The sequence below is a fragment of the Narcine bancroftii genome, chromosome 3 (genome assembly GCF_036971445.1).
Source record: "Narcine bancroftii isolate sNarBan1 chromosome 3, sNarBan1.hap1, whole genome shotgun sequence".
Classification (NCBI taxonomy): domain Eukaryota; kingdom Metazoa; phylum Chordata; class Chondrichthyes; order Torpediniformes; family Narcinidae; genus Narcine; species Narcine bancroftii.
The window spans coordinates 263,749,021-263,774,069 of NC_091471.1; the positions used below are offsets into that span (position 1 = coordinate 263,749,021).

At 43.1% G+C, this 25,049-nt stretch overlaps 2 protein-coding genes across 3 annotated transcripts in view; one reads left to right on the top strand and one right to left on the bottom strand.

Annotated features, from left to right (window-relative positions):
- LOC138758670 (dedicator of cytokinesis protein 7-like) overlaps positions 1 to 25,049 on the bottom strand; it is a 157,332-nt gene that overhangs the window by 102,109 nt on the left and 30,174 nt on the right. For both annotated transcript variants that reach the window (XM_069927953.1, XM_069927954.1), the window contains 2 exons: positions 23,841 to 23,934; positions 22,838 to 23,000 (listed from right to left, as the gene is read on the bottom strand). In XM_069927953.1, coding sequence (XP_069784054.1) covers positions 22,838 to 23,000; positions 23,841 to 23,934 — 257 coding nt within the window. The remainder of the gene's footprint in view (positions 1 to 22,837; positions 23,001 to 23,840; positions 23,935 to 25,049) is intronic.
- Positions 1,350 to 20,114, top strand: LOC138758671 (angiopoietin-related protein 4-like). The gene is made up of 7 exons (XM_069927955.1): positions 1,350 to 1,949; positions 4,971 to 5,081; positions 5,714 to 5,828; positions 15,773 to 15,886; positions 16,174 to 16,269; positions 17,576 to 17,851; positions 18,518 to 20,114. Exons 1-7 carry the CDS (start codon positions 1,479 to 1,481, stop codon positions 18,691 to 18,693), a joined length of 1,359 nt encoding a protein of 452 aa, XP_069784056.1. The 5' UTR covers positions 1,350 to 1,478; the 3' UTR covers positions 18,694 to 20,114.

A 25,049-nucleotide genomic window follows, 5' to 3' on the forward strand; every position in this document is an offset into this window, starting at 1 on the left:
GTGCTTCTGTAATGTATTGATTGCTTTTTTGCAAGGTCGAAACAGCAAATTGTTCACAGGAAGCCTTTCAAAGAGTGCGAGTGACCAGAAAGCGGTTTTTTTTCCCCAAAATTTATTCAAAGTAGTCAGGGCATTAGATTTTGCACCTTTATTTTTCTCAGGTAGATCTGTGGAATATTTTGCTTCCAATCTGGGATCTTGCCTAAATAATTTCCTCAATGGATGGCATTATGGAATAAGTCTAGAAGCAACAACCTACTCCCGTCAAGGCTAACTCTTCTTCCAAGTTCAGTCTTCTATTAGGTTCCACCATGCAGAAACCTTACCCACCACAGTACAAAGATCCTCATAATGCCATACAATGCGTAAAACGCAACAAGTCATGTACACGTGATATTAACACACTATTTGACGTCCAGTTTGTTTTTCTGATTCAGAAAGAATTTTTTTAAAGCATTTATAAAAAAAAGTCCAACTTACCAATTGCAAGTTTTATCATCGTATCTCATTGAAAGCTCCAAATCTGCTGTATAGAAAATGGCATTTTCACATCACACAATACATTAAATGCAGTGCTGTGCCTTTGTAAAATATAACCATCAAATTTGGACACCATGACACTCGTCTCACCATTTATTGTAATTAACTGGAGCACCCTGCAATGATACCAAACAAGTGTAAAGAGGGAGATGTGCCTGCCCTCAAAATCAGCCCCTTGACAGACTTAGCACACTATTTCTCTCTCAGAAGATCCATACTAACTACATCACTTACCCCTTTCTCTTTTCCCCAATGGCTTCTTTCATTAGGTTGAAATTAAGATCTCTTTCTTGTCTGGCATTACGTGCTCAAACTTATTCTCTGCAAAATATTCAGCGTTGTGTTGAAACCTCTCCCAGGATAGACTACAGTGGCCTCGCGTTTTGTTACAATTTCATCAAATGAAGCTACACCAACCACCCCCCCCCGACCTTTCTTCACAGAAGCCATGGTTTGACCACCATCCCCTTCCTCCTTGCAAACAGCTACACCCAACTATCCTCTAAAAAGAAATATTTCCCAAAACCTCCTACTTAAAACTGCCCTAAATCTCAAAACCCAGAGACCCATTGTTCAACCTGCAGGAGGTTGGACTGCTAAAATTTAAAACAAGGTAGAAAGACCCTATTTATTGAAAGTTAGAAAGAGATGATTTAAAAAAAACATTTCAGCATGTTTTCCAATCTGCCAACAGTTGGGAAACCCAACACCGGGCGTTTGGAGACGCTCCCTTGCTGCGTTGCCAACCTCCCACTGCTTTGGAGGCGTGCTCCGCTCACTGAAGCCCGGTATTAAAAGGGGCAGGGAGGCAGCGACCAACACAGAAGACAAGAACGGTACAGGGAGAATCGGGAAGCGGCAAAAGAGAGGGAGGGGAAAAAAAAGCGCAGGCAATTTTTTTTGGCAAGGCAGGTTCCCTGCTTAAGCAGAAAGGGTGAATGATGAGGTTAGTTTTCGGAACCCTGTGCATCGCCCTGTGTGCGGCAAGTTTCACCCAGGGGATCGCCAGCCATCTCACCGATAGGAAGGGTCCCTCCGCCAAGGACAGGAGGATGCAATTCGCCTCCTGGGACGAGGTGAACCTCATCGCTCATGGCCTCCTGCAGCTGGGTCACGGCTTCAAGCAGCACGTCGACCGGACCAAGGAGCAGATGAGGAGCGTGCTGGAGCAGCTGAAGGCTCACAACCGCACGCTGGGGGAGTTGGTGGGTGAGCCGGGCCGGGGGCTGGAGGGGCGACGGGACGGCCACCTGCTGCGGGTCTCGGCCGGCCTGCGGGAGAAGGTGGACGAGATGGCCCAGGACCGACTGAGAATGGACAAGGCACTGCAGAGCTTGGAGGAGAAGGTGGGGACAATTGTGAACGGGAAGAGAGCTGAAACTGACCTGAACAACTACAACAACATCCGAGTAAGTCACTCAACTGAAACTTGTACCACTAGACACATCAGACGATCCAGCTTTAGGGGAGAGGGGGAAGAAGGGGAAGAAGAGACGTTATGAAACGATTAGATCAGTGGTTCTCAAACCTTTTCCCCCACTCACATACCACCTTAAATAGTCCCTTACTAACCACGGAGCACCAGTGGCATCCTGTACTAAGGGCGATCTGTGGTTAGTAAGCTGAGGGGGGGGGGGGGGGGGAAGGTTGAGATCCACTGGAATAGAGAGAAGCAGGGAGGTTGCATCTATCCATTGACAGGTGAGACGAAAGCTGAGGGCCAGCCTCAAGATTAGATGGCAGGTGAGGAGGACTGAATCAAGCAGTAGAGATCGTTGAATCTATTCAAGACACAGATAGGATTGTAAGTCGTATGAGGGATGAGAGGTCTGGTGGCGAGGGGGAGCCAGATTAGCCATAAATGTCAGAGCAGACCCGACGGGCCGGATGGCCGATCCTTGTTCCGAATTCATATGTTCCCTAAAGTACAGAATCTCTTGCCTTTTTATTTAAATGCACTTCATGATCATTATGAGAAATATTGTGAATATTTGATCTTTCTCTTTCTATAATGTAAGTAAAGGAATGTTTTTGTTCGACCCCTCTGAGTGGGGAGTTCACCCGGAGGCAGGTGGGCATTTCGTGGGCTCGGGGTCAGAATTTTTAAAAAAAATCACCTTTTGGTTACAACCCACTTCCAACGTTGATCAAGCTGGTTATTTATCTTTGCTACACAAGGGTATAAAGGGGATTGATCTACTGAGTTTCTCCAGCATTGATTTCATTTCCACCGCGGTGTCTGCAGACTGTCGTCTTTTATTCACTTCCAGCGTTCGCCGTGTTCATTTGCTTCCCCACGGTGCCCCTTTGTGAGACTGTGACGCCTCTGTTAGCGCGAACAAACTCCACTGTAAAGCTTTAGCAATTGCGTGACTCAGGAAAGGTTGACATCTCATCAGGGGACAGAACAAATAGTGACGCGGTCTTACAAGCCTGCGGGTTGTGAATGGGGAACGTGCGGAGCGTGTGGAGTCGGTGAAGAGCTGTAAGTGAGAGCTGGAGGTAATCCTCCTAAGCCCAGTGGTTCTCAACCCTTTTCTTTCCACTCACATCCCACTTCAAGAAATCCCTATGCCATCGCTGCTCTGTGATTAGTAAGGGATTACTTAAGATGGGATGTGAGTGGAAAGAAAAAGGTTGAAAACCACTGATCTAGATGGTAATGACAAGATTAAGATGTAGTATTGAGATTTCGGAAAAGATGCATTTCCCACAGGGTAGAGACGTGTAGGAGAGTATAGACCAGTGGTTCTCAACCTTTTTCTTTCCACTCACATCCCACTTTAAGTAATAATCCCTGTGCCATCAGTGCTGTGATGAGTAAGGGATTACCTAAGGTGGGATGTGAGTGGGAAGGTTGAGAATCACTGCTCTAGACCCAATGGTTACTGAAATATTTTGCTTGAGAAAAATTGTCATTGGCCCATTTCCTTTGGAGTTATGAAACCGTGCACATAACAATTAAAACAGTGATTTCCAAACATTTTCTTTCCAACCACATCCCACCTTAAGCAATCCCTTACTCATCACAGAGCACTTATGGCATAGGTAATACTTAAAGTGGTATATGAGTGGAAAGAAAAAGGTTGAGAACCACTGGAAAAAACTTGTTGCAACATTTGGTGACCATTCTACTCAGCGAATGAACAGAATGGAGCCACCCTGTACAAGAGAAGTAAAACATGAAAGTGGTTGAAATAAAAATACATGCTGGAGAAACTCAGCAAGTCATTGTTCTTCACAGTGCAAAGATAAAGGTGCATAACCAGCATTTCATGCTTGAGCCCTCATCTGTCCACACCTTGACGAAGGGCTCGTCCGAAACATTGGTTATGTATAAAGCGTTCAAAAAAGTGCACGGTTTGACCTGCTGCGTTCCTCCAACAATTGTGTTTTTTGCAAGAAAAGCTAAACTGGTTTGCAAAACTTTCCACTTTCCGGAGGCATACTGGTGGCCAGTGTACTCAGCAAGTCCTAACCAGGAGAGAATAACAAGCAGGTCCAGGTTTCCAAATAAGTGCCCTAGCAAGCAGTTAAGCATTGCTGCAAACATTGTGCTGGGTTTGAATGTAATAATTTGGCTGGGATGAGAAACGTCCGAGAGAATATAGCAGTCAGAGTGAACAAAGAGAAGCTGGGGGTACTCAGCAGATCAGGTAGCATCCATGGAGAGAAATGGTTAGTCCACATTTTGAGTCAGACCTTTTCCCCCGACTCTCCTGGTTCTTTGTCACTCAAGATTCCAGCACCTGTAGAGCTCATTTTTCCCCAGAATATCTGGCCGCCCATTTCAATTTCCCATCCCATTCCCTTGCTGATAATGTCTGCCCACGGTCTCACACGGCCAGACTAAGACCACTCACAATTGGAGGAACAACACCACATCTTCCATCTAGGCACCCTCCAACTAGATGACATTAACATAGACTTCTCTGGTTTCATTACAACCCCCCCCTTCTTCTTCCTCCATTTCCTTTCCCCCCAGGTCTGAATCGCTTCCCTTTTCTCTGTATTCTTTCAGAGCCAAAATCAATTCTCACCTCTCCTCTTATCCAATTAATACCTTTTTTTGGACTGGATTCCTCCCCCTGCCATTTTTCAGTCCTTATTCTGATCCCTCCCGTTCTTTGCTTACTGTCTTGAAGGGGTCAGGTGTGAAACATTACCTGCTGTGGATGCTGCGAGACCGGCTGAGTTCCCCCAGCATCTCTGTATTTTTATTACAATCATAGCGCCTGCAGACTTTCACGTTTCACCACTTGCTCCAAAATATCTCCTGTCTTGCGATTCCAGCTGTGGGGGCTAAAATGTGGTTGGCATTTGACTACCACCAATAATCCTACTTGGATAATATCTGTACAAAAGTGTGGAGAGTGCTTTTAAACTACAAAACAATTATATTTATTTATTCAACCTCTTGCTTTTTGCAGTACATTATGGAAAACCAAAGTAAAAACATTGATGAACTGCTGACAAGAATTAAAGACCAACAATGGCAGCTTGACAAGCAAAATGTCCAAATCAAGGTTCTGCAAAGCAAGGTTAGTTACTACAAAACAAGTCTTGATGCCACCTAGGCAAAGCAATGTGTTAAAGGTTTGATAATTGAGTATATCTGCTCATGTTGTGTCAAGTAAAGAAAATATTAAAGCTACATGGGCTACAAAAGACACTTTGTCATGATCAATATAGACATGATAGCAAAGACCCAGACTGTGTTATCAGGTCTTGGTAAGTGAAAAAGCCTACGGCAACTGGAATGGTGGTGAGAAAGATTGTGATCACCCAGGTTTTGATCCCTTCCTGTTAATCTGCTTTTGCCATATGTTGGGGACATTGGCCAAGGAGCAGATTGGAATCTGTTCCAGTGCTGGCTTGGTGTTGAATAATCTGCCAGGATTCATTGTACAGGCTGCCAATGGTTAGTAAATTTGGCAAAATATCATGGAATTCAGTGCAATTTGGAGAAAGCTGAACTACATGGAACCAATGCACCAAACACTGAGCAGGGGAAAAAGCTTATCCAAACAATTTTTTTTTTACATTAACTAGTTACATTTGCCACTGTTAATCAGTGTAATTATCCTGTGATCTGCATTCAATATAGAACTGTGCTGTGGACAGCTGAAATATTGATTTCCAATGTAGTTTAACCCTGTGTTTCCACTTTCAGCTTCAAGAAAGCAGAATGCAACTCAAGGATAGTCCCAGTTGGAAACTGATTCTCAAGCGAAGAATGGAACTATTTCCTCATGCTCGCACCAGTGTGGCACCTATACCAGCTGATAGTAAGTACATTGGTTTCATAGAAATATTGCTACAAGAGTTTCTGATCAAACCAAGCCAACATTTCAAGTGGAAGAACAGCAAACTCTACTTCGGAGTGACTGGCGATCGCTTTGTTGAGAACCTTGGCTCGATCCACCACAATAGCGTGGATCTCCTAGTGGCCGCCCATTTCAATTCCCCATACCATTCCTTTCAATGACATGTCTGTTCATGGTCTCATGCACTGCCAGACTGAGACCACCCACAAATTGGAGGAACACATCTTGATGATTAACTCTATTGTCATTGTACTAGTGAACCAGCCAATGAGATACAATCATCATCCTCCGTCTGGGCACCCACCAGATGGCATCAACATTGACTTCACTGGTTTCCATTAAACCACCCCCTCTCCCTTCTTCACCCCCTGTCACCTATCCCTCAGTTTCCTTTCGCAGAGCCAAAATCAATCATCAATTAATACTTTTGCTAGTCTGGACCTCCCCTGGCAATCTTCAGTCTTTATTCTGACGCCACCCTCTTATAGTTGTATGGGATTAGTGCAAGTGAATGCTGATGGGCCCAAGGGCCTTATGTGCTCCCCCACCTCCCGCCGCCCAGTGGTGTGGCTGTGTGTGTGTGGTGGTTGGTGGGCGGAGCGACCGCTGCTCCTGAGCACATTCCTCAAAAGTGCCGCCTTTTTGAATTGTGCGCTCAGTCTCCTATGATGTGCTGGTGGGCCACCACCACCACCGCATCACAGGAGTTGAGGTGAGATTGAAGAACTACACATACACCGCGCCCCCCCCCCCCCCCCATCCACTTGGTTGAAATGTGCTCCAAGGCACGATCGCCACACCCTCACTTGGTAAGTTTTTTTAAAAAGCTACAATGTTAAATGTTGTTGTAAACTGAGGACAAATTGTTTGATTTGCCCCAAGTTAACTCTTTGCTTTATTCAACAACTTTTGCCCCACATGGCCTTTTTATGTGCTCGCTCCCCCAGTGTTAGAACCTGGCTACACCCCTGCCGCCGCCTGTGGGACCGTGCTTCTCCCCCTGCCCCTCCTCCCCATCAATGTGTTCAGGTGTCTACATAAATTTTGTCCATACCTTGAAGGGTTGAAGCCTGAAACGTTGGTAATAACTCTCATCCAATGGATGCTGTGGGACCGGCTGAGATTTTTGAGCATTACTTTTTACTCTACAAAGATGCCCACGTGCTTTACATTGTCCCTTGCACATAGCTACATCTGATCAGAACATCAAACAGCACAGAAACAGGCCCTTGGGCACATCAGCATTCACTTGCACTAATCCCATACTATTCCCTCAACTAGCACTAGATTCGACCACTTGCCTACACAACAGGGGCAATTTAGTGGCTAATTAACCCATCATCGGTGCACCTTTGAAATGTGGTAGCAAACTGGAGCACCTGCAGGAAACCTGTGCGGTACAGAGTGAACAAAATGAGGAACAGAGAAAAGGATTGGACTCAGATCACTGAGGCAGCATATGGCCACTAAAGCTGCTGAGGAATTTTTTTTGAGAGCCGAGGAAACCTCTCACCCTTCCATAGGAAGCAATGAGTGCCTCATATTAAAGTACCCAGCTCACAGATGAATTGAGAGATTAATAAGGTTGTATGTAGTAGTAGGAAACTACTACATGTAAGGTTAAATTTTAATGTTGATTCATTTGCTTTTATAAATAACTAATTTTGAGGTAATCTTTTACAGACCATATTGATGACGTGCAGACACTGGCACGTGCATTGGGCCCACACACAGATTAAAAATTCATGTAATTCACGATAGCCATGTCATTCCAGGTCGCCAAGAGTTATATACTGGGAACTCTGAATCATTTAACCTAGGATTCCAAGTTGACAGATGTCCATTGCATTACACTTTAAGTTGGAATGGAGATCCAGATGGACTGTGAACATTCTGTACAGCACAGCCACAAAAGGAATGTCTTCCTGGCTATCTGCCAACTGGGCGATAGGGCATTTGATGAGTAACGTGCAGGGAGCAAAACAGGCACATTCCTTGGAGATTCTGCTGATAAACAATGCTACATATTCTTGTATGTTTATTAAAACAAACTATTGGCACGACCCCTGTCAGAATCCTGTCTGTCCTGAGCTTATAAATGTCAGGGATCAAAAGCAGCTTTCCCTTTTTGGCCAAATATTCGACTAAAATTTGGCGATCAGGTTGTATGATGCCTTAATATTGCAGTTGAAGTATTCAGAACATTTCTCGCTGGGAGCTAGTGACTAGAGTAGAAATAGGATAGATAATGAACTGCTTGGTGAATAAATCTTGTATAGAGTGTGAACAATGCAAGTCTAAGAATGCTAAATCCATTTGATTGAGTATCCACAAAGAGAAAAAAATGGTTCATATTTCCAGGTGCAGAATAGACCATATATAAACAACAATAATGCTGTTCATTTACCATTTAACATGAAATAGAGGCAGATTCACAATTCTAAATGTTTATGAAGCAGAGCTCAGCAGTTCAATGTCATGTAATGAACGAGTCAAGGCTCAGTCCCAGGACCAGGCATGCCTTGTGCTCAGAGACTGATCAATGTGTGGGACTGTCTCAAAGTGTTGTTTGCAGTATAGCCTGCAAGAAAATGAGGAGGAGGACTTTCCCAGACAATAGGCTGTTCAGGAATTTTTGACAAATGAAATAAGGCAGTTCTGGATGTCAGCCAACTGGGTGAAAGTTAAAGCTGACTACAAGCTGAGCGGAAATATTGAAGCCTTTTATCTGCAAAGTGGGAGAAAACCTCTTTTTAAACCATTCTTTATTTTGTTGTTTTTTAAATAAAACTGGTGCAAGTAACATGGCACAAGGCCAAGTGGGTGAAAGTTTAACAGCTTTGTTCAAAATAGCTTCCCACCTCTGTGCTGAACATTCTGCGGGTTGTTACTTTTCTGTGCAATAGCTACTGTTGCATAGATTTGTTTCACTCCCCCCCCCCCCCACACACACTTGTACAACATGCTGACCTTTACCCCACTTCCCAACTAGTCGTCATTAGGAAGGAGCCAAGTGTGTCTAGGTCAATCTTCACGTGGGAGTTGCTTTGGGACATTTTTTCTGGAAAGCAGCTTGCATAACCACCCCCTGTGCGATCTGGCAAGTTTTGTAATTTGCTAATATTGAGACTTTGGATGGTTATGGCTAAGATGGGGAAAGATGATGATTTAATTGAATGGCAGAGCAGGTTAAAGGTGCCGAGTTGGCCTTGCCTAATGTTTGTATCTACTTCTTCTAAATGCCTCCTGCCACTCTCCCTCACCTTGCTTTCCCCAAATACCACCATTCATTTGCTCTTCTCCAAGAGGCAGAATCAAAGTTGGACATAGTGGTTAGCCCGACACTGATACAGTGCCAGAGACCCGTGCTTGAATCCCACACTGTCTGTGAGGAGATTGCACGTTTTCCTCCCACCCATCAAAACGTACGGGAGTTGTAGGTCAATTGGGTGTACTTTGGCAGCACAGGCTTGAGGGCCAAAAGGGCCTGTTACCGTGCTGTATGTCTAAATTTAAAATTTTTATAATTTTCTTCCTGCCCCAACATCCCTAGTGCTGCACAGGAGCATTGTAAAACATGGAAATCAAACCACACAGGATGGCAGAGCAGACAGTAATGGTTGCCACAATCCAAACCCTGAAGTATGTACACTAGCAGTGGAGTATTTAACGCGGGGACATTAGAGAATAGCGAGCTGAACAGCTTGGCCGAAAAAATTCAAAGGTAGAAATACCAGTGGGAAAAATAAATCACAACATTTAACCCAAAAACAACAGTCACCTGGATACAAAGGGGCAAACATAGCAAAAACACATAACCAACCTTGATGAAGGGGTCAAGCCTGAAACATTGTTTATACTTCTTTATGGTTATAAACTATACTGTTTGACCTGCTGAGTTTCTCCAGCATTGTGTTTACTTCAAACACGGTGTCTGCAGACTTTCGGGTTTTATTCCCAGTGACAAAGGAATTGAATTAAAATATTTTTATGAACCATTCAACCCCTTAATCCCAATTGTCCATTCGGTTGGATCCAAAGCTACCCCATACATCCACACTCGTTTTGGAAAATTGGCAACTATAGCTCAACACACAAACCAACTTCCAGACTGCCAGTTTACCCAATAAAATCCATCTGGACTGTAAATTTCAGGTTGCCTGTTTGTTTCAAAAGTGCCCAACCAACCACATTAGAGCAGATTATACATACAACCACCATAAATCCAGTTTTTAGTACATAAAGCTGGAGATGCCATTTAATGAAGGTTTCCCTCTGCCTTTATAATTTTAAAACAATTTCAGACAAATGCTAGAACCTAATTACTTTTGCCAGGTAAGTTTCTTCAACTGATTCATGGACATATTAAGCCTTGAGCTTTTTGGTCCATGGAGTTTACTTCATCAACATTAAAAAGGTGATGTTTTACAAAAGCAGCCTCTATCTTCAAGGACCCCCACCACCACCCAGGCCGTGCCCTCTTCACTCCACTACCATCAGGAAAAAGGTTCAGGAGCCTGAAGTCAAGCACTCAGAGGCACAAGGACAGATTCTTCCCTGCTGCCATCAGATTCCTGAATAATCGGTGAACCGCAGATTCACCATGTATTTTTTCTTGCACTATTTTATTTTGAAACGTGGTTTACAGAAATATCTGCCACAAAACAATGGATTTCGTGGTATGTTCATGGCAATAAATTCCGATTCTCATTCTTCTCCATGATATTTTTAACCCTTTTGACTCAGTGTCTCCTATTTTGAGGGACTACCAACAAGCACATATACTCCGTGTACTCATTTTCCAGGACTGGTTTTTATACCCAACCACCACCTGGTTCATATTGGTGTTCACACTGTAGTTTACCCATGGACCCAGTCTGGAGTATGTATTTGGGCCAGAGCCCAAAGGGTTAATTTCCTTCAGGTCAGCATCCCTTTTGTCTTGGGTCTCTAACATCTCCAAGTTAAATACTCCACCATTGGTAGAAAGACTTTCAGTTGCCAGTCTGTGTCTACTCCATTATCTGCTCCTGTGTCCTCGACTGAGTTTGACAAAGCTCCTGCAGGAGCTAAAAATTGACTTGAGCCACAATGTTCACCAAGTGTATTTCAGTCAGCAAAGCTGCATCCTGCATCTTATGTTGACAAAGCAGTGACTAACATATACAATAAATAAGGGGGCCACTGGATTTATGCTCAGTCCCTCTGGAGGAGTCCATTTTGCTTTTCCCTCTTTCTCACTTCCCTAAGAAATTGGTGCAACTCTACTACAGCGGGAGCAACCCAGGTTCAAATCCAGCGCTGACTGTACAGAGTTCGTACATTCTCCCCAGGTCTGCTTGTGTTTTCTCCCATGTCCCAAAGGCATACAGGGGTTAATAGTTAATTGGGCAGCATGGACTCGTGGGCCAGAAGGGCCTGTTATCATCCCTGTATCTCTAATTTTAAAAAGGTTTCTCTCATGTATACCCATCAATTCCTTTTTTTTGCAATTAACCCAAAGGGGAAATTCACAATAGCCAATTAACCTATTTAGATATTTTTGGTTCAACAAGAATGGGAGTACCCAGAGAAAATAGGCAAACTCTTTTCAAACAACACCGAGGGTGAGGATTGAACCTGCATTCCCGGAGTTGTGAGGTAGCAGGCTACGCCACCAGATCACTAACCACATCAGCAGCCACCTGTATTTCAATAATGCCTTTAATATGGGCATATATCCCACATTTCTTCACGGGCAGTCAAATGGATATTAAACCAAAGAGCGAGCAATAGAAGTAAAACCCGCAAGTCTGCTGAGAACCACAGAACATTACAGCACAGAAACAGGCCCCTTTAGCCCTTCTTGTCTGCACCAAACTATTTTATTTATGCCTAGTCATGCTGATCTGCACCCAGTCCACAGCCCTCCCATCCATGTACCTGTCCAAATTCTTCTTCAATGTTAAAATTGAGCCCGTGTTCACCACTTCAGCTGGAAGCTCATTCCTTCAACCATGGTTGAAGTAAAAACACAACGCTGGAGAAACTCAGCAGGTCAAAGAGTCCTTTATGGAGCAAAGATAAAAATACATAACTGATGTTTTGGGCTTGAGCCCTTCATCAAGGTATGGAGAAATGTCAGCAGGCACCTGAATAAAATGGGTAAGGGTGGGGGGGGGGGGGGGAAGCAGGAGGTACTAGGTGGAGAAACCTTTTCCGGTTTCTGCTACAACACCTGATTTTCCATCTGGACACTCTCCAGCTGGATGACACCAACAATGACTTTTCTGTTTTCCGCTAACCTGCTCTACTTTCCCTTCCCCCAGCCAGCTCTCCACCCCCTTCCCTCTCTATTCACCCAGCCATCCCTCCTCCCCCTGCTCGCTGCTGTCCCCTCCCTCCCTTCTCCACCTATTACCTTCCGCCTTTGCAACCATGCTCCTCCCCTCTTTACCCTTTTATTTGGACACCTGCTGACATTTTTCCATACCTCGATGAAAGGCTCAAGCCCGAAACGTCAGGTAAGTATTTTTATCTTTGCTATATAAAGGACAGAGTTTGACCTGCTGAATACTCCAGCTTTGTGTTTTAACTAAGAGCAGTTGAATAGATGATCATCACTCAAGTCAATTTTAAAGCCTGATTTGCAATGAAAGGAAGGTGCAGATACAGGAATTTATGTAGAACTTCTTCGAGCATGGGATCCAATGGTCAATGTTGGTGGGGGGGGGGGGGGGGGGAGGGGAGCAGAGGCAACAACTGAAGTACCAGGGATGGATAAAACTGCGGAATGATTTTACAAGGGTGAGAATTTAATTTGTATGATCTGTGTGGCTAAAGGCTAGTGTAGATTAGTGAGAACACGGCATGATGGAAGGAAAATTCAGAACATGGGTTTGCTGAGCTGGGTTTTTTTTTGTGCCTGGAGAATCAAGGAGTGGAAGGAGGACTTTGGCAAGTGCAGAACCATGCGGTGACAGAGACCAAACAAGGTCTTTGCAATTTAGAGACAATGGAGTTTGGAGACTTTGAACTAGATTGAGAATTCTGAAGGAAGGGGAGAGCATATAGAGCTATTTCTTGCTCCCACCCTTCTGCATATTTGTGGCATGTCTACTTCATACACCTTCCACTGGGCGTCTGTAACAAAGTAAAAACTTCAATAGGAATCGAGCTTGGACACTTATTTCAGCTCTTTATGCTAAATACAAAAATTATTTCCATTATGAAAATGTGGAACAGATGGTATCTATTGCAGAGAACCATAATCAGGGAGTTGTTGACTGGCAGGAATACTGATAGTCACCAATGGGTTAATGAGAGGAACCCAGTGCAAACATCCAGTGGATGTTAATTGCCTGAGGTGACCCAGTTCTTTCAGATGAAAGCATCTGGAATGCCTGACTGCTGTTACAAGGAGGACACAGAGGAATCCCAGGACAGTGAGGTAAAAGTTTGTGGTTACTTTAGCCTCTCAAGTCATCCCAAAGGAGCCCTTATAATCCTTTCACCTTGAACAACACTGAGCTGAAGGGAGAAAAACTTTCAGTGAAATGCAATGATGTGACCTGTTGAAAGTCACTCAAAAATCAGCTCAACACTTGCCTCAACCTTGAAATATAGGAAGCAGGAAAGTCCAAGGTGGAAATAAATCCCATTTTCTTGAAGTCTTCATTTCAAATCTCCAATTTTGTATTGGAGAAATTAAATAGCATTCTCCATGTATTGGCAGCTCAGGCATAGTTCTCAGCTGGAGTGAAAAATGTACTAATGAAGGACTGATAAATCCAAAACTAGATATGCTTTATTGCAGAGTCCAATTAAGTCTTTTGAAGTCTTTTAGCTGATTCCTTTTCAACATTAGTTTAATTCAGTAAATGGAGCTCTAAAAGTAGGATAAAGTTCACAAACTGTGGGTTCATGCTCTCAATGACTCACACTTGCTTCAGTTTCAAGCTGCCACAGCATTTGGAGAGAAGAGCGTTTGTCAAAATGAGGAGAATTATCCCCATAACTGGGAGAGACTGGTGGGTTCCACCCACCCCCCGCTAATTGTCAGAGAATCAGACATTCTGATACTTGGCTGTGGATTAAAGAAACCTTTTTTGTTTAGTGCAACGAGAGCTGAACTTTGAAGGGAGCCTCCAGTCTGATGAGTTGGCAGGTGCAGAGCTGCCAAGGTACAAAGTTCAGGTGAATAATTCTCATTGCTTGTCACCAATAAAAATACAATTCTATTGCAAAATAAACTTCTCTGTTCTCTGTCTTTGGAGAGCAATGGAAAACCCAAAACATTCACTAAGCAACACGTTCTCATCCCTCCTTCAAAGTTCTAGTACGAGTTTGCATTTTGCAAGCCAAAAATCTCAGAAAATATTAGGTTATCCACCTTCTGGCAATTAGAATTGTAAAGCAGGCAGTAAAACAAAGTATAGGTTTGTAGCTAGTCACGCAATGTTCTCAACACTTTCACTTACACACTACCTTAAGCAATCCTTTATTAACCACAGAGCAACTTTGGCAATAGGATACCATGGGTGTACTGTAGCTAGTAAGGAATTACTTAAGGTAGTCTGTGAGTGATGGAAAAAGGAATGAGAACCACTTGGCTAGTGTCTTCTACATAGAAAATATCCCATGGTGGGGATTGAAAAAAAATTGCACAGAATAAAAAAAAACAAATCAAATACAGAAGTAGTCGGTCTTCGAGTCAAAGACTGAGTTGATTTTTTTTCTCTTTCAGTGTAATCATTAAAGATTATGAGATCCAGAATCCCCATTCCCATTGAATATCCACTGAATGGCGGGACAATGGTACAAGGAAGGATTAGGTCGATTAAGCCTGCATGCACTCAAGTTTAGAATGAGAGGGAATCTAGGTATATCTGAGCAGGCCAGACAGACTTGAAACATGGAGGAAATTATCCCTGGACTGAAGACTCTATTCCTGCTACTTATTGTTTCTATGTCAACAACCTGGGAGAGGGAGCATAGATTCCAGAGCATGATCCTGTGTAAGATTTAATTCAGGAGTGAAAATAAGCCATTCCTATGATCAGATTAGGAAAACATAGGGTACTGGTGTGTGTATCCACTGTTGGAGCACATTTGCTCCAAGCCTGAGGCTTGTGGGATGAAGTCCAATCTATAATGATTTGAACACAAGATCTACACCAGTGGTTCTCAACCTTTTTCTTTCCACTCACATACCACTTTAAGTATTCCCTATGCCATAGTTGCTCTGTGATTAGTAAGGGATTGCTTAAGGAGGTATGTGGGTGAAAAGAAAGGTTGAAAACCACTGTTTTAATCATCCCTAATTGACTCATTATGTGCACGGTTTCATAACTCCAATGGGAAATGGGCCAATGACAATTTTTCTCAAGCAAAATATTTCAGTAACAATTGGATCTAGAGCAGTGATTCTCATCCTTCCCTTCCCACTCACACTCCACCTTAAGCAATCCCTTACTAATCACAGAGCACTGATGGAATAGGAAATACTTAAAGTGGTATGTGGAAGAAAAAGGTTGAGAACCACTGATCTACACCCATTCTAACAGAATGTAGCAGTGTTGAATGCCCTATCCAATGGATAAGATTTCAACTCAAGACTCCATCCAACTCTATAATGGAAGAAAAAGATTGCACTACACTTTTTCAAACTTAGAGCCGTCCCCCCCCCACCCCCCCACCCCCCACCCCCCCCACCAATCAAAGATCACCAAAACTGAAATTTTGGCCAGCTCAGTGCACACAAATTGGCTGCCACATTTCCAACATGATTGGCTGTAAAAAACCATTTTGGATCTTTAGTCAATAAAAGCATGGCAAAAGTTTAAAAAAAAAACCTATTTTCCACTGAAACACTAATTTAAAGAAAGATTTCCCAAAACCTAATCAATGATTCCTTTGTTTTGCAGAACTTCCCTTTGACTGCCACCAACTATTCCTTGAAGGACAACGAAAGTCTAGTGTTTACCGAATCCAGCCAATAGGCTCACAGTCCTTCAATGTGTTCTGTAAAATGACTGATGGTAAGAACTTGAATATTATTGAAAGCAGAGTCTGGAATCTGGATGAAATGAAATGTGATTGAAATGAAAACCATGTGATGAAATGACATCAGAACCACTGCTCTCACAAAGTATTGGAACCACTTGTGTAAATAGTCGGGGCTTGTGTTGCTCTAGGTTTGGAGTGGTCACAGTTGGGTGCCACATTGTGGCTTGAAGGGAGGGAAAAATTTCCTCCAAGTCATTCTTTCATGTGGGGGACACTGAAAGCCATAGGAAACTTTAAATGTTTGCTCATGTTTCAACAGAAGGTGGCTGGACTGTGATTCAGAGGCGGAAAGATGGGTCAGTTGACTTTGACCGGCTCTGGCAGGCGTACAAGGATGGATTTGGCAACCTCACCGGTAAATAGAATTTGGTGCCCTTCTTGCTCAATTGTGTTCTATCATTGATCCCTTGGAGGAAGAGAGGATGAATTTTGTCCAGGTTCCTGCATCTGATCACAGTGCATCCGTGCTGGAAATACGGTAGAGAGGATGGGGCTGTGCTGCTCCCTGCTGGAGTGATGTATTACTGCACTTACAAAATTGGTGCTCCACAAAAGATAACAGGAGAAGGAAGACAAAATATACAGTTTGTATTTAGCTTGTAAAATTTAAATAAGCTACTTTTTTTAATACAGTTATAATCATTTATATTGGGAAACCCTGTAGCTATGTAATGCAGGAAACACTTTCATAAGTGCAAGCACTACACGAACGTGCTAGAGAAGGTCACACACACAATAGAAAACCAATGTTTCAGGCCTGAGCCCTTCATCAGGTCACACCATTGGTTACCCTCAACTTCCTGTGAATGCCGAGAGACCTGCTGAGTTTCTCCACCAGGTTTATACACAACACCATTTCACCACAGCAAGGTCCTCCTCAAAGTAATATGATCAATATTTAACGGCAGTATTTCAAAAACTGCTGGCTGAAGAATAAACATTGGCCAGGACACACGAGTAGAAGATTAGAAGAGACCCGCTAAGGCACTAAAGTAGAAAGTTTGGTCAATGACTGACTGGAGGAACAAGAACTGCAGATGATGGATTCTTGAGTGAACAAGAAGCAGCTAAAAGGACTCAGCAGGTCAGGCAACGTCTGTGGAGAGAAATAGCCAAACGAGTCTTGATAAAGTGAAAACATAATGCTGGAGAAACTCAGCAGTTCAAAGAATGTCTTTCATAGAGCAAACACAAAGATACACCTTTATCTTTGTTCTATAAAGTACACAGGTGGGCGGCACAGATGGCATAGTGGTTAGCACCATGCTGGTATAGCGCCAGCGATCAGGATTCCAATTCCACATTATCTGTAAGGAGTTTCTATGTTCTCCCCGTGTGTGTAGGTTTCCTCCCACCTTTCAAAAATGAGTGTAATTAGGGCAGCATTATGGGCTCATGGACTGAAAGGATGTGTTATTGTGCTGCATTTAAACATTTTTTTTTAAATTCTATTTATAACAACATTTTAAAATGTAAAAATTGAAAATACCATTCCAAAATTTTGGGCTTGAGCCCTTCATCAAGGTAGGAGTCTTGACCAGTAAAGCTGACTGACCATTTCTCACTGTGGATGCTTCCTGACCTGCTGAACCCATCCAGGTTCTCTGGGCTCACACGCCAATACTGACTGGATCGGATTCATTTTGATTTCCTCATTCCAGGTGAATTCTGGTTGGGCCTAGAGAAACTTTACACCATTGTGCGCCAGGGGAGCTACCTCCTCCACATCGAGCTGGAGGACTGGGAAAATCATACAGAGTACACAGAATATCCCTTCAGCCTTGGCAGCGAGGCCACCGACTACACCATGACCCTCAAAAGCCCCATCTCCGGAAACCTCAAGAATGCCATCAGCGAATCGAGTGGCCTGCGATTCTCCACCCGAGACAAAGACCATGACCTGAAGTTCGACATGAGCTGTGCCAAACATCTCACAGGTAAGTAACAATACCAATGGCCTCCTTCACTGCAGGGTTGTGAGATTTCAGTGGAAGAGTTCTTCAATACAATCCAGGAGAATTTGTGTCAAAAATCACTCCCAACACCCATCCACCTCCTGTTTCCCATTAACCCACAGTTCATGACCAAAGCTGTTCCACGAAAGAGGGGAGAAGGATGCTGGATACTCTCTGATGTTAGATCACAGTCAGGATCCTAAGAAGTGAGAGATAACATCCCCTCTTTCCCCCCCCCCCCCCCCCACCACAGCCACATGTGGATAGTTCCATTCTCAGTGGGGGTCAGAGTACATTTAACAGGGGCCACTGACTGAAATCATAAACATTTTTTTATATAGTCGGTAGGAGAAAAGTACAGAAGAAGCCAACTAAATGACTGCTTCACAGGGAAAGGGGCCCATAAACTTTCAAATGGTTGAGAATGGCTGCTTGAAAATCACTGGCTCATTACACTTGCAGCTTGGTTGCATCCTATCGATTGACTCCCGTTCATTCCTCCACTCCTCACGATCGATTCCTTTTTACCCCTGGAGAAGGGAGCCCTGCTCCTCCAGACCAAAATACTGAGAGTTTCATAAGACAGTTGATCTAGTTGAAGTTGCATATTTTTGAATTGCTTCAAAGACGTCTCTCTGTACGTTCCAGGGGGATGGTGGTTCACCACATGCGGCCGGGCCAACCTGAACGGCAAGTATTTTGCCAGCAAGCCCCGGCAGCGACACGAGAGGAAGCGGGGAATATTCTGGAAACCCTGGAAAGGTAGAAATTATCCCCTGAAAACCACGACAATGATGATTCATCCAATGGAACTGGAAGCATAAAACCAGAAACTTAAACTCTGGCAGAGACTGTCTATGTGCACGTGTGCGTGAGAGAGATTTAAAGCAGCAAGGCTGGCTGTTCACCTTTGGAATGCAGAGCTCCAGAGACAAAGTGGAGGCACTGACACAACTCTCCAAATGTTTATGTTTAAGTAACAAAGCAATGCTGCGTTTACCAGGATTACTCTCCCAGCTGTGCAAGCATTCCAGTATACATGGTACCCCAAACAACTGTTCATTTTCATTGAGTCTTTTAGTTCAGGACAAGGACAAGTCTGCCAAAATTATTTTACCCACTTGCATTAGGTTTCTTCCACCCTGCCCTCAGCTCAGTTTATCTCAAGCAGTGGTTCTCAACCCTTTTCTTTCCACTCACACACCACCTTACGTAATCCCTTACTCACCACCCATGGGTGCTCAGTGGTGTGTAAGGGATTACGTAAGGTGGTACGTGAGGGGAAAGAAAAAGGTTAAGAACCACTGATCTGGAGTCAACTCACTCAGACCATGGCAATCCCAGGTGGAATGGTCATCCTGATTGCATCCAGCATTTCCCTGCTTATGGAGCTGGAAAATGGCCAGACGTCAATGAAGTTTTCTCAGTTATGGCAGCATGGTCCACTATAGGACTAGTGAAGGCTGCACTCTTGAACGTCCATTGTCTTTGATCAATGAAAAGAACAGATTTCTGCTCTTTATCCAGTTCTATAAAACAGCAGTGCATTATCTGTGTGAATTAAATTTGTAAATTTAGACATACAGCTCAGTAGCCGGCCCTTCCGGCCCATAGGCTTCTGCCAATTACACAACTGACCTACCATCCCTATATGTTTTGAAGGGTGGGAGGAAACCAGAGTACTCGGAGGAAACCCTCACAGATACAGGGAGAATGTACAAACTCTTTACAGATGGTGCCGGATTTGAACACGGGTCACTGGCGCTTTAACAGTGTTGCGCTAACCGTGCCTCCCTTGATGTAATGTTTAGTATGGAATGTGTAAAATAAATGCAAGTGCAACTTTTGCTCTGGCAAACTACCCCCCCCCCCCCCCCCCCACCATTGTGACAGCTGGATCCTGTGCCTCGAATAACGTTGCCCCAGTGCCCTATTTATACCAGTTTAACTGTTACATTTTAGCTTGATTCCTACCCAGGGGAGTTTTTTCCAAGTCATATTGACTTTATCACCATGGCTAAGGATAGCTGTGCAGAATTGTGAGTGTTAATTGTTTCTTTGCTTTATATATTTAAGCATTTAATATTCCAAACATGCCTTTTGTAATTTATAAAATGCTCGGCTTTTCCCAGGAGAGTGAGAATTGGTCTCTTTTGTCTGCTGTATGCAAACTTTTAAAAGCTATTATATTAATACCAAATGACTCTAGAATTCAGGCATTGCCTTAAAAAGTCGATGGTTTAAATTTTTTCCTGTGTATTTATTAACCTATGGGTTTGGAGATCATTTCAAGAATCTCGGCATAGGACAGGTGAGCCCTTGTTATTCTTGCTTCACACAGGTCAAGTTTGCTAAACAAAAGACAAGCCAAGGTCCACCACACTCACCAGCTCCCATCGAGGTTGTCACATGACATACAAATGAATAAAGTTATTCAGTATTCAGTCCCTGTTTACAATAGAGTTAAAGACAAGGTTTAAAAAAAAACCCCACAAATATGGAAACCTTTTGGATCCAAAGTTCAAAAGTCACTTGTGTCCCAATATATAAATGTATTACGTCAGAGGAAAAGGTGCTCAAGTCTGCTCTCCCATTCAAAAAGGTTTTGGTTAATCCCACCTACGCAGTAACCTTTCATCTTTGTTCTTATCCATTCATCTTTAAAAACATAACGTCAAAAACTTTTCTCCCACCACCCATTAAGGAAAACACAACCCACTGAGAGAAAACAAAAATCACCTAATTAATCCCAAATTGATGACCCCCTGAACAATGACCTCTAGTTCTAGATTCTTAAAAGAAATATCTTCTCCACATTCACACTTTCAAGACTCCAGGACCTTGTAGATTTCAATCTTAAACGCCAGCAAACACAATCTGTGTATGGTGATCAGTCCGGCACAGGTATTCCAAACATTGTTTGAACATCTTTCTTTACCTATACCACATCAATGCCCAATATACCTGAAACATCCATCCCTACTTTTGAACTTGACTTCTCTTGCAATAAACTATGACATTCTGGTGGCTTTCCTGTGCTACCTGAATACTCGCCTTTTGCCCATGATGTTCTTCAAGTCACTTATGTTGTGCATTTGGAAGTGGCCAGAGTCATTAGACCATGTCATAATATCTGCTTCAAAATTGCAATGGTTAAAGTGGAATAAAACCAAAGGACCATCTGACAGGTTCACCTTACAAAAATCTGCAGACTGATGTCTAAATTAAGAGAGTTGAACCACAGACTGCACAAGCAACCACCAGATGCAAACACATAAAATCATACCATTAAGCAATGTGGTCAACTCCTTCATTGCAATCCTTTGATGCAGATGTATACAGTGCTTGGGAGCCCTCAATGTCAACCCCACACCCCAGTCCCATGGCATCAGGTCAAACAAGATCACAGAAGTTCCCGGATTACTACCCATTGCCCTTACTCAGCTGATGATCCAGCACTCCTCCATATTTCAGCAACACTTAAACAAGCATGAGGAGTAACAAGGGCAAAACATGTACTGTGGATGAGGACTTCAGTGTCACATGACCAAAAGCAGCATCACTGACCGAGCTACCACTGACCAAGCCCAGAAGATCATTGCTGCCAGAGTGGTACGGTGCAGCCAGGGTAGCAGTGAGTAATGAAAGAACAGAATGTATCTTTTATTGGGGAAGGGCAGTAGGGAGAACAAGGTAAAATTTGGTTGCTATTGGCAACCAACCCAATCAAGTCACTATAAAGCATGGTATACGATGCATGTGTGACATCTGTGGCTGTTTCCCAATGCATTTCACAAGAGTGAACATTACCATGGAAACCATCCAAGGGAAAGACTGGCTCATCAGCTAAAGTCCCATTGCCGCCTTGACAATCGGCATCAAAACTGAAAGGCTACAAATCAGCACAGCTCAGAGACACAAGGTCTTGGTGGTCTCTTCTCAGTTAGATATAAACCATGAAAAGCCTCCTCTCCCTGTGAGCCTTCAATGCAGCCTTCCTTCCTGCCGTCGTTGGATGGGGAAAATAATCCCTTCAATTAACCTGTACAGGGAGGTCAGCACTGGGGTGAATTTTCCTCATTGCTGGAGGAAGAACAGTTCTATACTTCATGGTTCTCAGACAACGTCACCCTAAAGTGTGGCCCTGTGGTTAGATGACTGAGCTGTGAAATCATTCCGCACTTGGCACATTTTACATGCTACCCTGCTCCTGTCAACAGCAGAAGCATCATAACGCCTGCTATTAAACTCAGCACTTCCAGACAAATGCTCCTTCTCTTCCATCTTGAAACTGGACCATCAAATGATTTGAAGAGCCTCCAATCAAAATACATTACAGCATGACTGTGAATAAACCTTGATCTAAATATGCCCTTTTTTTTCTTGCTCTTATGCTCATAAATTCAATTTTTAAAAATTCCTTGTTTTAATCTTACATTATAAATCACACCCTAAATATATGGTTCTCTCCATTCTTCCTGTTCTTTTCACCTTAAAATGCTTGGTTTAATAAAGACTGTTGACTTGATAAGATCCACAATAAGCCAGTTCTATGCTAAGTGAGAGTCCTTTTCAACTTCAATTAATCAAACACTTCAATCCACATTATACCTAGATAACAACGTAATCTCAAATAGTGTCCAAATTAATGAAAAAAAGATGTTAAATATCTTTGCCGATAATTTCCCAAAATTTCAAAAAATCCAAGCAATTGAAAACCTGCACCAATGAACCACTTCCTCAGTAATGCAGCTAACGCCAGGAATAACCTTGGTTTTTCCAACCTCCTACCTCTTCCTTCATCCCCTCAAACTCTGCGTGATTAGCACGTCGGCCCTGTCTGCGTTGAATTTCTCAAACATTAAACTTCCAAATCGTGTCACGACCTCAGACATTGGGCTGCCAGGAAGTGTCAGGGTGATGCAAACCGTCTCCAGCTGCAAAAACTCATTTGGATTGAAAGCTTACCTGTACGTTGTATGTGGGGTAGACAACCCTGACACCGGAAATTCTAAAACCTCCAGAGTCAGGTCTGTATTCTCCCTGTTGGATGGCTTCACTTCCAAAAACTCAGGGTCAAAACAAAAGGACGGCGCTTCATTAACTTGGGATACTTCAAATCGAAAAACTCCTACAAGAGAGAGAATCTTCTGAACACATCAAAAACCAACTTTCAGGGTAGTCCCACTAAGCAACCCCCACCAGCACCTCAGGCCCACCAACATTCCAGACTCCACCAGCAGCCAAGCTCCACCACCATCCTAGATCCAGCACTTCAGCCCAACAGCACGAGCACCCAGACACAACCAACCCCACCAGAACCCATATCCAACACAGATGGGTGAACAACAATGAGTTTTCCAACACATCAACATGAAGCCAAGATTGAGGATGTCTTCAGGTGAGCTTTTTAAATTTATTTTTGCTTTTACATTTTTTTAAAAAATTTAAGAATACAACACAGTAACAGGCCCTTCCGACCTCTGAAGGGTGAGAGGTAACTGAAGCACCTGGAGGAAACCCACGTAGACATGGGGAAAATGTACAAACTCTTTACAGACAGTGCTGGATTTGAACCCAGGTCACTGGCGCTGTAATAGCATTGTGCTGACCACTAATCTAACTGTGCCACCCCAAATTAAATTTATGAGGATGTCTCCATTGTATTTATAATATATTTCTAAGATGCACTTGGCATTACAAATGATATCCCCCAAGGCCAGTCATGCAAATTCCAGGATTCCTGTTCCAGAGCACAAGAATTATGAAGACCACTGAAAAACAACGTGGGGCTGGAGAGTCCCAGAGAACAAGGCAAAGCAGGGTAAGGGATACCTAGAGATCAGGTTTGTCCTGCTTGGTTTGAGATTCCCATGGATCAAAAAGTATTGCAGGGAAACTGAAAGGTATTGGAATCTCGAGGGATCAGGAGGACATGCTGAAGGTTGCATGATTCCTTCTCCACTCTTACCTGGAATCCTCCGCTGTCGCCTCAATAAAGTTGATGTTTTCTTCTCATCTATAATAAATTTCATCAGGTCTTCATCACTTAGTTTATCTTCCTCCTGAAATAATAAAAGGAATCCTTTATCCAAATAATTATTCTCCTAAAAATGTGACAATAGACGAGGAAGGACAACAACCAAGATGCAAGAACTAAGATAAACCAATAGATACACTAAGGCACTGCTGTAATTGTTGGCTTTCCCCATACAGTGGGGCAGAAAACAGAAAGCAAGGTTAACCATGAAGAATTTAAGCCTTAGGAGAATGCAAATGATTCAATATGTGGGTAGATGTTAAAAAAGAGCAACTTTGGCAGGTTAAATGTGACTGAAGCTGCTTCTGATATTGGAGGCATGGAGGGAAAGTAAATAATAATATTCATTAAACAATTATTCCACAAGTACCCATGCCCCATCAGCACTCTGCTGTTCAGCACTCGTCATCAATTAACTGCACAAGTTCTTAGATGCTGAAATCTGAACTCATCAAAACACTCATTTCACTACAAATTATTTAAAAAATAACTCTCTAGGCCATTAACTAATTGTTCAACATCAATGCATTACTCTTGACCACTAAAAAAAAACCTTCATTAAAGTATCACTTTTGTCTATCGGAGTTTTACATTGTATTTATTGTAATCTAAGAAATGAAGCCAATAAATTGTGCTTGCAGGATCCCACAACAACAATGGCAATTTCCTCTGCCTGATGAGGTTGGGTAAGGGACAGGCAACATCTTTCATAGAACTCTACAGCACAGTACTGGCCCTTCGGCCCTCAAAGGTACTTTAAAAAAGTACTAACCCCTCCCTATCACGTAATCTATTTTCGTTTCATTCTTGTGCCTATCTCAGAATCTCTTAGATGCCCCTAATGTTTCAGCCTCCACCACCATCCCTGGCAAGGCATTCCAGGCACCCACAACTCTGTGTAAAAAAAACTGAGGTCTCCCCTAAGCTTCCCTTCCTTCACTTTGTACAAATGTCCTCTGGTGTTTGCTATTGCTGCCTTGGGAAATTTTTATAATAATTTATTTTTAATTATACAAAACAATCCATTGCCTGGATGCCAGGAGATTTCCCACCCTCCAGTCTTCCCCATCTGCTCTTCTTTAAAATACAGGTATAGAATCTTTTCTACCCAAAAGTCAGAGTTAAGGTCTCCTTTCTTCA

What these genes read in the sequence shown, in the direction of transcription:
- LOC138758671 (XM_069927955.1), top strand. Translation starts at nt 1,479, where the DNA reads ATGATGAGGTTAGTTTTCGGAACCCTGTGCATCGCCCTGTGTGCGGCA. An exon ending in ACAACTACAACAACATCCGA is followed by an intron (nt 1,950 to 4,970) that starts GTAAGTCACTCA and finishes TGCTTTTTGCAG; the next exon opens with TACATTATGGAAAACCAAAG. An exon ending in GTTCTGTAAAATGACTGATG is followed by an intron (nt 15,887 to 16,173) that starts GTAAGAACTTGA and finishes ATGTTTCAACAG; the next exon opens with AAGGTGGCTGGACTGTGATT.